The following is a 17,045-nucleotide window of genomic DNA, read 5'->3' on the forward strand; positions in this document are numbered from 1 at the left end:
TACAGGAGAAGACTGTGACATCAGCACTGCTGGGATCATACAGGAGAGGACTGTGACATCAGCACTGCAGAAATCAGGCAGAAGAGAAGCTGATATGTCTGTTAGATTGCATGAAGTGTCTTTGGAATGTCACATAAATTATATGTCTTAGGTAAATATTTATTATATTTAATAATGATGATAATCTAATAGCAGTCACTTTATTTAAGCATTCATTACATGATAGACTCTGCTAAATTCTCTTATCCACGTAGTTTTATATATCAGATTAAATTTTACAGTACATATCATTAACCAGTTTATATATGAGGAAACTGATTAAAAAGGTAAACAATATAATCAATGTCTTTTGATCTAATATAAACAATGAATTTTACACTTGAGTCTGTTTGACAAAAAAAAAATCTTTGTTGATAATTGCTTCATTAGAAATACTGATCAGAGTGCTAAGATTAGAATCATTATTTTAAAAAGAGAATTGGAATGGCAACAACCATCATTAGATGCTGTGATAAATATATATATACATATACATATATATTGTGTATATAAATACATATATAAGTATATTATTCCAATTATCTCACTTAATATTAAGACTGTGTAGCTAATAAGCCATATTCTGTTTTCACTTTGTACTAATGTAAAAATCTAAACTCTTTAAGATCACACAACTTGCCATAGGTGATCTGCAATCATTTATGGAAGTGTGGTGCCCAATCTTTACTATTGTACCCCCATAGTATTCTATCTAAAATCCAATAGGGTAGAAATTACCAAAGTATGGTAGATATACCATACCTTTTCCCTTGTATGAGCCTACTCTCCCATCTTATAACAGCTCAATAACATGTATGCATGCCAGAAGGTTAAATCTTTTCTACTTGTGTTTATAGGGTGGTTGTAATTGTAGATCCATGCTTCCTTCTTTAGCTACAGAGGATAGAAGACAACATTTCCAATTGATTAGTTCATGTGTAAGAGCTGTGAACATCTGACCTAGATTTGACAACTGACATACTTTGTTCAAGAGCTTCTGTCTGGAGGATTTGGTGTGGGCAGGGGAGATGCCCTTGGGATGCAGGGGAGATGCCCTTGGGATGCAGGGGAGATGCCCTTGGGATGCAGGGGAGATGCCCTTGGGATACAGGGGAGATGCCCTTGGGATGCAAGGGAGATGCCCTTGGGATGCAGGGGAGATGCCCTTGGGATGCAGGGGAGATGCCCTTGGGATGCAGGGGAAATTCGGGGATCTCCTTCCTTTTCTATTGCATGTCTTACATTGAGAAATTTTTCTCAGTTCTCTCATCCCTGCATACTGTCTCCTAGTCAGAATTCTGGACACAGCCAGCCCCTCTGTGGGCTGAACTTCAAAGTGGACATCTCATTAACATTATAAGGATCAATACTCTGAGATGAGCCTATCCCTTAACCACAGAGTCTGTGGCCTGGTCAAAGGATGAGGACATTCATAGTTAGGGCACTGATGGTAAGAAGTTTTGAGCTGAAATGTGCCGGGTTCTTGAATCCCATCCCATCTCACTAGGGGACAGCTTACTTCAAAGGAACCTCTACAGAATACAATGCAACTAACACAAGCTTAGGCTGTAACACTTTGCTCTTATACATAAGTTACAGTTGGGCTGAACCCAACTGTATCAGGAATCAAAATAGTAGCTCTCTGCTCATCCTGTGGTTTCAAACATGTGGCAGAAAACTCACCAGTCACACTCTCAGAATAAAAAAAAAAAAAAAGAGTCAAAAAATGGGGGATCTCTGCAGCCATGTAGACAAGGTTGCATTGAAATGTTACTAAATCCCTTTGATGATCACCCTAAATTGACTTAATCTTTTCACACACAAAAGTATGTGTAACAGCAGGGATGAGAACCATGGAAGAACTCGGCCACACCATTTCCCCTTGTCAAACTTGAGGCTGCATCTGGCCACTGCCAAGTTTCCAGCAGCCCATGACATGGAAGTGTTCAGCACACAGTCACCTGTTAGATCATCTGCTCAACACCAGTAAACCAGTCCTATGGAGTCCCTCTGCTTGTAAAGGTGTGTCTGATTGACAACAGTGAACCAGTCCTATGGAGTCCCTCTGCTTATACAGGTGCGTGTGTCTGATTGACAACAGTGAACCAGTCCTATGGAGTCCCTCTGCTTGTAAAAGTGTGTGTGTCTGATTGACAACAGTAAACCAGTCCTATAAAGTCCCTCTGCTTGTAAAGGTGTGTGTGTCTGATTTTCCTAGCAATGGTGCAGGGGTGTTATTTTTCACTCCCTGCACTTGGTTTTAAAGTTACTAAATGAAGCTAGCATTACCAACTTGACTGGCCTGATAGACATAAGCTCTGGGGTTCACATTTAAAATTCCCATACAGCCAGAGAAAGAAAGAACAAAAACGTAGAGAGAAAACAACAAGTGAAAAGCAGACTAAAACCTATCCCACCAATGATTACATTACGTGCAGCTTTCAAATAAAGGCATCTTTATTGTATTAATCTCACAAATAAGAACATCTTGCAGATATATTAAGGAAGCCACTCAAATAAACACATGCTCAGCTCCAAACTACAGATCCCTGTGAGCTTTTGTACAGTTAGAATGGCTATTTTGAAATAATGCACTTTGTTTAGGTTTTTATACTCTCGCTGCAATTACATTTTATGCACTTATCCATCTGAAACCCACATACTCATTCCTAAATATACTGATGAAGAATGAATAAAGTTGACTGGTTTTTAAATGCAAGGCCTCACTATTGTCTCTGTGCAGACACTCGCTGCACACACAGCAGTGAGACAACGCTCAAACTTAAAAAAATGGAAAACGTGTACATGAAAAGATAAATCAGAGAAAGCACTGGCTATATAAAAGCAAAAGAAAACAGGTTTGTCTGTAAGGAGAAATGGCTATACAAAAATCAAACTTCAGAGCAAAGAAAGCTTTCAGACGCAGAGAGAAGCACATGATGAAAGAGACAATCCACCAGTCAGAAAGGCTAATTATTTATGCATCAAACAGAAGACTTGCAAAATATGTGAGAAAAAAAAAACCTCATAGAACTGAACTGAAAGCATCAATTCACAATTTCAGTTGGAAATTTGGCTAAGTCTGTATGTAAACCGAAGACGGTGTGTCACCGATGAAAGACATCAAAAACTCTGCGTGAATGGAGACAGATGCTGCCCTTGTGTGTTCAAAGACTCACTTCAGTAAAGGTGTCATCTCTCCCCAAAGTGATCCATAAACTCAGTGAAATATTTATCAAAACCTGAGCAGAGTGTCCCTTGCCTATACAGATGTTTGTTCTAAAATCTTAGGGGGGAGAAAAGGAAATCGAATAATTTTAAAGCAGTTTTAGAGAGAAGTATAAAGTGGGATCTAGGCATGAAGATGCACACTTATAAAGGCAGCATTTGAGAGGCAGAGGCAGGAGGATCATGAGCTGAAAGGTTGCCTGGACAACATAGTGGGTATACAGTCAACCTAGGATACACAGTAAAACTGTTATCTATCTATCTATCTATCTATCTATCTCTCACCCTCACACTCCCTCTCTCTCTCTCTCTCTCTCTCACACACACACACACACACACACACACTATAAATTGAGAAGAATAACTGGGCTTAATTTCCAGAGTTATCACTTAGTGATCATTACCAAGTTTGTGTCATACAGGATGGGAAGAAAGGCCAGGAGTACCGGTGTGCAGCTGTCGTCCTAACACTAGGAAAAGACAGGAAAGATCTCTAGGGCTCATGGGCCAGCCAGCCCCATCTAACGTGTCAGCTTCAGGCCAATGAGAGGTCCTGTTTCAAAGGAGGTGGACAGGGTATTCCTGAAGATGACTCCCAAGGTTGTCCTGTGGCCTCCATGTATTTCCATGCATATGTACCTGTACCTACACACACACACACACACACACTCAAGCACACCAAGACAAGTGCATGTATACACATCACACACAAAAGTGAAATGTTTTATTTCTTAACATAGATCATGTCATAGATCAACTCAATGGGAGCGAGTAACAGACTGGAGAACCTAGAAGCAGCCTCGCATAGGAGGCTGATCTTCACATAGCTATGAAACCAGTGCAATGGAGAGTGGCTTGTCCTCTTAATATATGATGCTACAATAGTGAGACTGGGAGAGGAAGTGTCTTGGGTACTGTTCTAGCACTGTGAAGAAATGTCACAGCCAAGGCGACACCTATAAAAGATCGCACTGAATGAAAAACTAGACATTTGAATATATTAGCCCACAGGGCTCATTCTCATTAAAACCACCACGTTCCATTCCCTGGCCCCATAGGCTTGTAGCTGAATCAGAATGCAAAGTGCATTCAGTCCAACTTCAGACATCCCCATAGTCTATTACAGTCTCAACTTGGTCTAGGTCCAAGACTCACGGCAATCCCTTAACTATAAATCCACAAAAAGGAAATCACATACTACCAACATATGATGGCACAGGTATGGAGCATATGGAGGAAATATTGGACCAAAGCAAGAATGAAAACCAATGGGGGAAACCCCCAAAATCTGCAAGTCTCTGCCTGGTGGATGGTCAAGAGTTTATTCAATGACTCTTCCCTCCCAACGTTGTGGTCCTCAGCAATACATTTCTGTAAGATGGGCTGGTTCCACTTTCTTTTCAGAGCCATCCTTGGCAGGTAAGTGGTGTAGGAAAACTGTTATGGAAAGTGGTTATAGCTTCCTGAAAGAGTAAACACACATTTGCCATGCCTACCCACCATGTTCCTGGGCATTATCCCAGAGAATCAAGATCCGTGTTCACACAGAAATCCATATGGCAGTTTTCGTTAGCTGTTCTATTTGTAACAGCCCCAAGGTAGGAATGATTGACAGACCCACAGCAGGTGCATGATTAAAACCGATTGCCTCCCAGTAGCACAGAGTACTACTCAAAAGTCCAAAAGAGTGAAGGCATTTTGTTGAGTACAAGGGTTGATCTCCTAGAGCCAAAACCTGTGTGGTGTAACTACGTTGGTTTCTAAAGGCAGAGAGCCACTCAACTGGATGGAACTCTGGCAACAGAACAAAGTCGTTGAGAAAATAAACTTCCTATGGATCATCTTATTTCTTTTTCCACCTTAAAAGTTTACTTGAATAGCTTTGTCATCCTATAGCGCCCTTCCTTCAAGGTGACCTCATAGCCTAAGGGAGTTTGGGTCAAGCAGCGTGAACCATGAGCCATTATGCATCAAGGACAACAGGGAAGCAATTTCCTTAGAAATCTGAGCCCAGCTGGACGGGAAGAAGCCAAAACTACAGCCTTGCTTTAAGAAAAGCCAGAAGGCTTCAAGCCCGGAGCCGCCGCCATATTGTGGGAAGCCCATCTACATTCCTCGTTAGCTGACCACCATAGATTCTGTGCATACATAGTAAAAGTGAAACACCCACGCGGCCCAGCCGGCAATGAGGAATTTTGAGAGTCACTCAGATGCTGCCTGGATGTCTAGTCTCTGCCGCACACCTTGAGCTTTGAGGCCAAGTGGGAATGGAATAGAAAAAAGCCAATAGGGTTGTTAGGCAGGAACACCTCAATAGCCAATCAGAAGCAAGACTCTCTCAGGCTCTTTTTAATCATGCAAAAAAAACAGACAGGGGTGTGACTAGCAGGAGAAATACACTTTGCCTCAGGGAGTTATAAAATCCCGAAACGATGAGCATAGGAGGTTTAGGAACTTTGAGGTCGAGGAGGGCGGCTAAGCGGGTACACCGTCCGAACAAATGCAGATGGCAGTTCATTGTGTCTCGGTTTTATCTGTAAATAAATAAGATGGGGCTTCCTAGCTTCCTGGCTTGGGTAACTGCTGAGTCCAAAGGCTGAGCTGGCTTTGAGAACAGTGATTCGGCAAGTATCCTCTAAGCTGTCTTTTCCTCGCTGTCACTCTCCCGACTCAGTTTTCCTGTCCCTTAGCTTTGTTTTCAGGCATGCTCCTTTTCTAAAAGAGTTAAAACTTTATCATCTTGAGCTCCGGCATCCAAATCTCCTGAGTCCAGGAAGCTTCCTACGCCCGACGAGTCTGTGATGGTCACTGTGCTGGTGGTTCAAATGGAGTACTCTGTTCAAATGGGACCGAGTTACCGGTTCGCACCCACGCCCAGAACTGGATTGTTCCTGTACCTGAAATAAATACGAAAGAAGCGGGCAAAAGCCATCCATCCTCAGACTGCCTCTGAATGATGATGCAGTGGGTGGCACCCCAGCAAGGGGAGAACCTCTCACGTGGTGACCAGGAGCTGGGCACCAAGCAGTGGGATGCTTGAGATGGGGCTGAAGGCGAGCCCAGGAGATACAGCCTATTTAAGAAAAGGAGTGTGGGTGGGTCCCACAAAAGAAACAACTGCCCATCCAGAAAGGAGATTCACATAGCTGCAGAGAAAGGTCAGAGGGCAACCTGGAGATACTGCATTTCTCTAAGGCTATCCTGGGCACTGTGGAGTCTCCGCACTTCGCAGTAACCCCAAGAGTTTGCTTGGTGGGAGTGGGGAGGTCTACTGCCCAAGAAGGAAAGGGCAGGAAAGAGAGCAGCGCATACCATTCCCTCCTGTGACAGCAAGAGCTAGCAAGTGTGTGAGGAGCGGAGTAGTCATTGCTACTGGGAGTGCCAGCTGCTGAAGCTTCTGCGGACATCAGTGCGATGGTGCCTTAAAAACTAAAAACTAAATCCCGCATTACCGAAGGATACAGCTAAGCCGCTCCTAGGCAGATCCCCCAAAGACTCTAAGTCAACACACCAGAGACACTTCGACATCCATGCTTCTCGCTGCACTTCTCACAACGTCCGGGACATGAAGGAAGCAGAGATGCCCGGCAAGAGACAAACGGACAAAGACCATGGTGAATATACAAGTGGAGGTTTACTCCCCTGCTGAGACAAACAAAATCCTTTCATTTGGATAGATAGAACTGGAGATCTAGGTAACTCACAGTCAGAAATGTAAATATTACAAGTTTTCTTTCATATGTAAAAATCTTGATTTATATAAGTGAATATATATAATATATACAAATATATTATATATATACATATATATATATCACCCACACATTTGTGGCTTTAAGGTACAAGGGGAGTATAGGAAAGAGAAAGGAGAACAGTGAGAGAATGGGAGAAACCTATTGTAGTAGAGTTGGGGGGGGGTTATGAGCAAAGTGCACAGTATCACATAGAAAACACAATCTGTAGAAGACATGGCTGAAAAAGACCGGGCAGCCAAACCTGTGACTGACGAGAAAGAACACAGCTGCAGGCATCGATACCTGACCTTGTCTCCTATCATCCTACAGAGCTGTAATAAAGACGGGTTAGTAGTGGCACAGAAATAGACAGACCCAAGGCATGGGCTGGAGCAGCTAGCCAGCCAGTAAACAGCAAAGCTTGGTGTCCACAAGCAGAAGAACGGAGTAAATCTGTATCTTTCACACTATACAAAAGTGGACTCAAAGTGGACCAAAGATCATAATTTAAAACCTGAGATATGGAAATGCTGGAGGAAAACGCACTGTTCAAGACACCAGGCAAAGCAAGAACTCCCTAAACACAGCCCCAGCACACAGTCCAAGGGTTGCCACACGTGTGACTCCATGAAATTAGAGTTTCTACACCACAAAAGAAGCCATTAACAGAACAGGAGAAAGGCCTCACTGGCCACATTTCAGAAACAGGAGCTCATATCCAGAATCTAGCAAATAGCTTATGATGTATACACGGGTTCATGTAAATCAGTAGTTCTCAACCTGTGGCTCTTGACCTCTTTGGGGGCGGCAAATGACCCTTTCTTAGGAGCCGCCTAAGACCATCAGGAAACTCAGAGGCTTACATTACGATTCATAAAAAAGCCAAAATCACAGTTATGAAGTGGCCAGGAAAATAATTGTGTGCCTGGGCAGCGTCACAATGGGAGGTGGCAGCACTAGGGAGGCCGAGAGCCATGGATGTACAGGCACAAGTGCAGGTAAAGTCTACCAGTTGGACAGGAAGCCAAGAGAGGGGGAGAGGTGGTGAGGAAGGCTGAGCAGGCAAAAGGTCACAAGAAATAAGACACAAAACTATTTTGCCCTACTTTCAACTTTGTGACAGCTTCAGGTTTTTATGATGATGTGTGAACTCGACTTTCTGCTAGAATCATGTTGACAAAATAACCCCAGAACGTGTTCTTCCTTTGGGGTGATGATTGTGAAAATCAGGCTTTCTTTCTCATCCCATTGGCCACTGGTGAAATAGGAATTCAACATTTGTCACATTGCCCCAGTTAGAAAAGGGATTGAGTTTGCTCCACTGGACGGAGGGCTTTGTAGCCTGATTTTATTTTATTTTATTTTATTTTTTTCTGTTTAAAATGTAACATGGCCTAGAGAGATGGCTCAGTGGTTAAGAGCACTGGCTGCTCTTCCAGAGGACCCAGGTTCAATTCCCAGCACCCATGTGGTGGCTCACAAGGAGTCACAGGGGATCTGACTCACTCTGAGTGCCAGGCCTGTGCACAGTGCCCAGGCATAAGGAAGCTAAATATCTCTATACAAAAATAAAATTAATAAAATCTTTTTAAAAAGAAAGGTCTACTTAATATATTTTTTAACATGTAAACTGTGCTGCTGGGCATAGAGTATGAACTCTTAGCCCACAAAAGGCTTGTGGCCACCTTAAAACCAAGAGTGCGGTAAAAGACAGACCAGCAAATTAGCCTATATGATACTGACGCAGCATTTGGAAACTATTAAAATTTATTTTTTTAAAAGATTTTCACTTTTCTTCCTTTTTGCTTTTTGAATTTTATGTGTGTTGGTGTTTTGCCTGCATGTAAGAGGTGTCGGATCCACAAGAAACAGTTTTGTTACAGTTACAGACAATTGGAAGCTGCCATGCGGGTGCTGAGAGTTGAACCTGAGTCCTCTAGAAGAGCAACCAGTGCCCTTGACCACTGAGTCATCTCTCTGGCTGCTAAAACTTATTTTTGAGATCTTAGAACTTTTTAACTTGTAGCAAATTCCAGTGTGAATTCAGGTACTTCCCCTTTGGGAGGATGGCCTGACACACTTTGTGGTGTGCTTATGTATGCATGTACACAGACATGGTATGCACATGAACATATGGATATGTGTGTTGCTTGTTTGTGCCTGCTCCAAACATTACCAGACAACCCAGAGATGAACTCTCTGGGGATTCAGAGCATCTTGTTTCCGTTCTTTTCATCCTTCTGTAAAAATGAGGAAAGTCTTACACGGTCCATTGGCACAGAAAGGCTACCACTGGCTTGGCTGCTGAGCTAGGTGTAGGTAGCGCCCACATTAGGCATCTCTTTCCAGTATTGTGAAGACAGTCAGCTTAGGATCTGTTCCTTGAAGTCTTAAACCATCAATAGATCAACCTTCCTCTCCTCTCTGGACAGAGGGACCACCTGGGTATGCAGCTCAGTGACCTCACACAGACACCGACACATAAACAAGGAATGGAAGTGTCTCTCTTAAAAATCTCAGCCCCTCTGCCCATCCCCTCAGCAGGGTTCCTGGTGACCCACCCCTGGGTTCCTGAGCAGGACTGGGGTCCCTGGCAACGGTTCCACCTTTTCCATCTTTGAGGAATCTTGCAGGTGACCTCACAATTGGTATGACACTTGTGAGTTCTGTTGCAAATGAGGAGTCTTGTTTTTATTTCTCAGGCTTCTCTCCAGCCGTGAGGGAAATTCTGAAATGGCTGCTCCTACTGCCCTGACTTTTAAATTAAAGACTTCTGAAGTAAGGAGAACTGTTTATGAGTGAGAACCGAATTAAAGATTACAGTTAAGCAGCCTGACTCATTGGCCACCTGAGGGTGATTCATCGGAAGGGAATATCCATCCAAAGCCGTTATTGTAGTGACCAATTAAGACCCACCGTGACTTCCTGTGTCTCAGGTTTTTGCTTGCCAGCTTAGCACAAAGGCTCAGACGTGGAACAAAGGGCCCGAGTGAATGCTTCCATAAACAGGCACGGAATGATTGTAGCTCTCCACTGATGGATAACCCGCTCAAGCTGGCCTGCAACACAATCTCTCTCTCCAGCCTGTGAAACTCCTTCTCCTACAACAAATCCTGATGGAATAGCCAGGGCGCATCACTATGGGACAACAGAGAACGTTGCATCAGACTCAACAACCCAGGTTGATTTGGGTCCTGCTTCTTTGTGCTGCAAAGCACAGGCGGGTCACCTCTCTCCCCTGAGTTTTATTTGCGCTAAACTGAGATACCAATAGCATTCGGTTAACATGTCTGTGGCGGAGATAATGAGTGTGGAAAGATCTAAACAGCTCTACACACCCTCTGTAACCGTCCTCTCAGATGAGCCGGAAGCTCACTCAGCCTCAAGTTTCAGTGCTCAAAGCTGGCTTGGTTTAAATTTAAAGACGAAGGTCCAGATATAATTTCGAATTAGAAGGAGGAAGACTCCGGAAGTCCTTTGCCCCGGGCGATTTGCTAAAGACCTCGTAGCTGCCTATAAATAAGTAGATCTTTGGTTTTATTTTTAAGTGGTTCTTGTCACCCCCTACTTATGCCAGAAGTCTGAGTTGTATTTAGTGTTGACTGGACTCTTACTGAGATTCCCCTCAAGCTCCTCTCAGCTTACTCCTCTCTTCCTTCACTCCACAAACAGAAAACCTGCCTTTGCAACAGGAAGTGACGTCACGGGACTCTCCGCTAAGGAGGAAGCACAAACAAACTGGGAACTAAGGAGTGAGAGCAGTGGGAGGGGGGAGAGCAGCCTCAAGACAATGAGGCAGGGGTGGGGTGGGGTGGGAAGGGGTGGGGCAGGGGCAGGGTTAAGTTTAAGTATGAGGGAGGCTTATCATAAAAAGATGCGAGGCAGCTGAGGGTACCCTGGGCTCACCCCACTGGGAGGCATTACAATAGCAGGATCTCAAAAAAGCTGCCCCCAGTCCTCCAGGAAAACGAGAAAGCCTGTCTCAGGAGCTTGGTCCGGAGCCCCTGTTCAGGGGATGTAGGTTTTAGGTTTTGAGAAGGGGGAACCCTGGTGTCACTGCATGTTGCACAGGTATGTCCTTGTTATGACATGGTTAACTGATCCATCCTTTATCATTTTGTCTTGGATGTTGCTTATGTTTAGTGCAAATGGACAAAGGCCAGCCGGCAAGGCCAAGGACCACCGCCAGATTTAGAATGAGTCCACGCTGATGTAAACATCTGAATACTCCACAGCACACTCACTAGTGAGCCAGCAAATGCCCAGGCCTAAGGTTGGGCTTAGCTGGGCATGGTCTCCTCACAGATGAGGAAACCAAGGCTCTATGGATAGGCAGAGGCGACATGGAAATTTCATTGTACAATTTCTACTTATTTGCAGAAGAATCCTGATTTTTGCGAAAATCTCCAAGTTTGTCTCTTCTCATTAGCTTTTTATATTTGAAAGATAACGCTTATTGGTTGCACCAGATCAGTTTGCTCTGAGGTGCCAGAGAGTGCACCTCAATTTCTTGAATTTTTGCAATTTTATTCATTTACCCATAGTATTACCTCTTTCCTAAGACTGGAAGTTCTCTCTCTCTCTCTCTCTCTCTCTCTCTCTCTCTCTCTCTCTCTCTGTGTGTGTGTGTTTTCTGCCTTTCTTTCTCCCTTTTTTTCAGTGTTGGAGCCAGAACCTGAAGCATTTTTCATGCTACATTTCCAACTCGTGAGTTTTTCTATATCTTAACAGTAGTGTTAAAGTTGAAGCTGAGTGCCTGTCATGTAAGCATAAAGACTTTAGTTCTCTCCCAGGAGACTGGGGCAGATGGGAGTCACTCATAAACAGAGAGCAGCAGGTCTCCAGCATTCACTGGCCAGCCAAACAGCAATCTCCAGGCCAAGTGAGAGACTCCGTTTCCAAACCAAAGTGGATGATCCCCTTCTAAGACCTATACTCAGAGTTGACCTCCAGCCTCCTCTCATTAGTATCATAAACATCTCGATGCATTTTCAGACAGAGAAAGGGACAGGAGCTAGTAAACAACCAAGACCATAGATTTTGATGATAAAACATGACTAAAGTCTTCCCCCTTCGAAAACCAAAACCCATTCATTAAACGTGAGATGAATCATAGGAGTTAGTCCACAGTGTCCTGGAGAACAAGCAAAACAAAGGAGCCCGTGAGCTACGCTTTCTCAGACCCGAGATGACAGTGGCATTACGTGGGAACTAGTTGGGAAAGCGGTCTCCAGGCTGAACTCGGCTTACTGACTCAGGAACCCTGAGAGTGGTCAGAGTACCCATGCCCACCACATCTTCCTATGAGGTCAGAGTATGAGGACCACGCTGCAAGGGGGACTGTTTCCCTGTGATGACTGAGTATGAGCTGTCCCCACTGCAGGGTTTTCATGATCCCCAGCTGGTATGGGGCCTGTGGAGCCTTTAGGAGGTGGGGCCTGGCTGGTGGATATAGGTCTAGCATGGCCCTGGTTTTGTGTTCTCTGATCTACCATTGTGCTAAACTCCCTGCCAAAGCTACAGCCGGCATGAATTCGGCCATACCTTCCCCATCGCCATAGGCTATGACCCTCTCCAATTAGGAACTGAAACAAAGTTCTCTGGGTCTGCACCGGAGTGTTGGCAGTCTGATGAGAAGCTAACTAGTACAAGCCGTTAAGAAATTCGTTGACACTATAAGAAGCGGTGGGACTCTGCTCATTTTGACAGCAGCCGTTCTGGGAGGACAGGGTTCTGCATTGGCACAGCTGCAGGCTGAAGGCTGGCTCACAACCCTGAGTGTGCACTGGCCTGCCAGAGAGGAGGAAATGAGACTCCACACAGCCTGGTGCTGCCTTGAAATTACATTAGTGGAGAATAACAACTACACTTAGTTTTCAATCCTATCAAAATGCAAATCCAGTAGGTGGTATGAATGCCTTCATCCCCATCCCTTTGCCAGACTCTCATGCAACACGGTGTGCTTTAGACTCCTTTCTGGGGAAAGGGGCTGAAAAATATGAAGGGCACTGAGAAAACTGAATTACCTAAGAATTATGTACAGCAGGGCGTAGCAACGGGTGCTTGGAATTCAAGCTCTTGAGAAGCTCGGGCAGGAAGATTTTGAGTTTGAGGCTAGCCCAGGCTACATATTGAGGGAGACCCCTGTTTTATAAAACAAAAGGAAGGGGAAGAAGGGGAGAAAGAAAACAGGAAGATGAATTGAAAATGGAGGACTGGAGAGACGGACGGCTCGGGGATTGCAAGTACTGCTCACAGGGGACGAGAGTTCAATTCCCAGCACTCACGTGTGGCAGCTCATAACTTCCTGTGGCTCCAGATGTCATCTCTGGCAGCAGCAGACTCTTGCACTCATGTGTAAATACCCCACCCCCCAGAGACACACATGCATATAATTTTAATTTTTTTAAAGTTAAAAAAAAAGAATAAATAGGTTTTGCCATTCAACATTCACACACACACAAACACAGGCACACTTTTTTAAAACTCCTAACATTTTACCTAGTACATGTCTGTTCTCTTAAATGATTACCTAGAAGCCTCCCTGGTGACCACAAAGCCCACAAGAGTAAGAGATGGCAAAGCAAAAAAAGATACAAAGAGGTCTTCTTGGAAGACTTCAAAACAGAAATGATTGCCTTCCCCGTAATTTTTCCCTACTGCCTGGAGAGTGGACGGATATTGAGGGCTTCCATAGCCTTGATCCATGAGGGGGAGAAGACACCCCCAAACTCATCAACCACTATGAGCAGTGAATGACATCCCTGGGTAGATTTGAACAGGAGAGAAGCAGGCTGCTATTCTTGGTCTGTTTTCATTCTCCAAAACCAGATGCTGTTCCAATACAGGGAGAGGTCACCAGCCTGGGAGATCAAAAGCACTGGGACCAGGACCGTAGAGGTGAGATGTTAGGCTTATCTGTACGGGTTAGCCAGTCCTGATGGGCACCAAGACTCTCTGTGTCTTCACCCAGAGAAATAGCTCCTGTGCCAGTGGCCTTGAGGCTCCACCTCTGGAGGCCTCGTGCTGGTCCTCGGGCTCTACGGGCTCCACGGTACCAGAAGGGTTTGCTGTTGTTTTGCTCGACATTTTGCCAAACGCTGAGAATGGAACTGGGGTCCATTCATGGGCAGCAAGGTCTCCATGGCTGAGTCCCATCCTAGAGTCTGCAGTTCTCCCACCAAAACAGATGATCTGGGTTAGATTCTAAAAGGAGATGGTTTGGGATAGAGAGAGATGGCTCCGGCAGGCAAGAAAGCATCTGTCTCATGGCACGAGAACCAAGTTCAGATCCCAAAACCCACAGGAAAAGCCAGGTGCCATGGTGCTCCTGGTGTAATGCTGCAACCTGGGAATAGCACACCTGGTTATAACCACAACACAAGGTGACAGGGAGGGGGAGGAGACTGGAGGGTAGAGGTGTATCCCCAGAGTACATTGGCAGGCCAGCCTAGCAGAACTATGTTCCATGAGAGACCCTGTCTCAAAAATTAAAGTGGAAAGTGACTGAAAACCTAGGCAAAACCAGGAAACCCCAGGAAAACCTAGCCCTCACACTCACATGAATGTGTACACACACACACACAGAGGCGTGTGTACACACACACATACAAACACAAGCACACACAGGCGTGTGTACACACACACATACACACAAACACAAGCACACACAGGCGTGTATACACACACACAAACACAAGCACACACAGCCGTGTGTACACACACACACAAACACAAACACACACAGGCATGTGTACACACACAAACACAAGCACACACAGGCATGTGTACACACATACACACACAAACACAAACACACACAGGCGTGTGTACACACACAAACACAAACACACAGGCGTGTGTACACACACACATACACCCATACCACAAAATAGATGTAAACAAACAAATATGATGGAATACACTTGTAATCTTGGCACCAGAAAGGCAGAAACAACAGAAATCACTGGCCAGCCAGCCTAGCCCAATTGGTGAGCTCCAAATGAAACCCTGCCACAAGAAAGAAGGCGGGTGGTCCTCAGGGGTAATGCCTGAGATGGTCCTCTGGCCTCCCCAAGCACCTGCCTGCGTGCACACTCACTGACACGCACGCGCCCCCACATTCACTCACATACATAGTTTATATAATCTGGAATATGACGTAGGGTGGAACAGCTTTCCAGGGTGGCCAGGGCCGTAATCAGTGCCAGAAAAACACTTCCTCCCCCCCATCCCCCAACCAAAACAAAACAAAATGAGAAAGCTGCAGGGAAACCAGCTCTGCCTTCCAAGACTGTAAGCTCCCAGACTTGCAGCCTCTCTCACTGACAAGCCTGGGAGTGTAGAAACACGGGGCCTCCTCCGCTACATTATGCCTTATGATTAAGGAGCGAGCTCCCAAGGCCCTTAACAGTGAGTCTAACAGTGCCTAGCAACCATAGCAGCACAGCAACCAGTTACACGACATTCTGCACACACAAGCCCACAGGGGTTTGTGACAGACAGCTATCCTGCTGTGTCTCCATCCTGATGGCCTCAAGCTTCTCCCCTCCCCACACTCCCAGGGCTCCAACTGTGGCCAGCGGAGGAACAGGGGCTCACAGCATGGTGGGAGTCCCAGACAGGGAGGTTGGTATGAATGTGTCCACATGGGCTTCACACTGTCTACCGGCAGACAGGAAGGAATCTGTGGCGACGTGGCAGTAGCAGGGTATAGGCTGGATGCGCTATTTTACTGGTTTCATATGAGAATTTTGAAATTCCTGGTCACTGACAAGAGAAATAGCAGGGGTTCAGCATACACCAAGCACCCACAAACACACGCACACATGGTTTATATTCTTTTATGCATACTTGGCATTTTAAGAGAAAGTTGGGCTTTGTGATAATAATCAGGACAACCAAGTCATTGCCTTGATCAATCAGTGCCTTGGACCCAGCCTGAGCTGCAGTGGGGTTCAGACATTCTTAGGGGGAAAGGCTTGGCACACACTGGCTTTTTCCATAGTCGGAGGTCACATGTCCCACTGAAGGAAGCGCTGTTGGGTTAAGGGAGAGCAAGAGAAAGAGATAGCACTTCCATGGTGCCATCTGCCTTTTTTTCCCTGTATTTTTTTTTTAGACAAAACCCCAACTATTTGCTCTCTAAGCCTGGCAAGCAAGTGGCTTCTCCAGTGTGCCTGGCCGTCTGTGTGATCTCCCCAATGCTTGCTCCTGTTGCTGAGTTCCTAATTTGTCTCCGTTTACGTCTCTTGGATGGTCAGATACCACTTATTGTGGAGACAGGGAGAGCTCTTCTCCTGTTAAAATAGATCTATCAGGGTTTCCCTTTACCTTATCTATTGTATGTCATTATCATTATTAACTTCAGCTTTTACGGATAAACTGTCGTCTGCTCTTGGGCCCAGAGAGCACCATCTGTGCTGATTTAATGTGGTTCTGGCTGAAGGCATCACCTGGGGTGAAATAACTTCTCAAGGTCTTCCCAGGGCTCCTGTGGAGAAAAGAAAGACTTCCAAAAATATGCATATTTTGCCTGTGACAAGCAAGCACAGAATCTAGCACCTTTGAGCATGCCATAAAGATCTGTAGGTTGCTACTATCCTCTTGTGGTCAATAGCCAGATCTGCAAGCAAAAACTAAGCATTCAAAAGCCATGCCCATCTGTTGGTTAGGTTTGGGGTCAGAGTGCCAAGGGATGTCGGCATATAAATTCTACACAGCTACAAAGCAGCAGCATAGCAAATTATTTCAGTAAGTCATATGACATTCACCATGACCCAATTCCACATTCAAATTCTCAGATCGTGTGCTGGGAGTGGAGCTCAGTGAGAGTTTCTGTTTAGCATGCTTGAGGTTCTGAGTTTGTCTTTCTTAAGGCTTAGGTGGGAGAGGAAGGCGCATATGTCTACGTGTGCCCATGCAGAGGCCGTAGGAGAACCGTGAGTAGTGTCTTCTTCCTCTCTCACTCTCTGCCTGGTAAATTGAGACAGAGTCTCATTGGCCTGCAGGTTCTGGGGATCATGTCTCCACCCTGCCATTCTG

General features: G+C 45.2%; 1 protein-coding gene and 1 long non-coding RNA gene across 5 annotated transcripts in view; one reads left to right on the forward strand and one right to left on the reverse strand.

Annotated features, from left to right (window-relative positions):
- Positions 1-17,045, reverse strand: part of Ido2 (indoleamine 2,3-dioxygenase 2) — a 95,056-nt gene that overhangs the window by 13,449 nt on the left and 64,562 nt on the right. Inside the window, exon 11 of one of the 4 annotated variants that reach the window (XM_031339312.1) lies at positions 5,602-6,164. The exons of 1 other annotated variant lie outside the window; for it this stretch is intronic. In XM_031339312.1, the coding sequence (XP_031195172.1) occupies positions 6,073-6,164 (92 nt within the window). In that variant the 3' untranslated portion in view covers positions 5,602-6,072. Of the gene's footprint in view, positions 1-5,601; positions 6,165-16,403; positions 16,495-17,045 lie in introns of those variants that run through there. 2 more of the 4 variants (XM_031339313.1, XR_004109806.1) reach the window with 2 other exon arrangements.
- LOC116069035 lies at positions 9,551-11,397 on the forward strand. The gene is made up of 2 exons (XR_004109810.1): positions 9,551-10,753; positions 11,145-11,397. It is a non-coding gene; the product is annotated as an uncharacterized LOC116069035 (long non-coding RNA).

Source organism: Mastomys coucha, unplaced genomic scaffold (genome assembly GCF_008632895.1).
Source record: "Mastomys coucha isolate ucsf_1 unplaced genomic scaffold, UCSF_Mcou_1 pScaffold22, whole genome shotgun sequence".
NCBI classification, from domain to species: domain Eukaryota; kingdom Metazoa; phylum Chordata; class Mammalia; order Rodentia; family Muridae; genus Mastomys; species Mastomys coucha.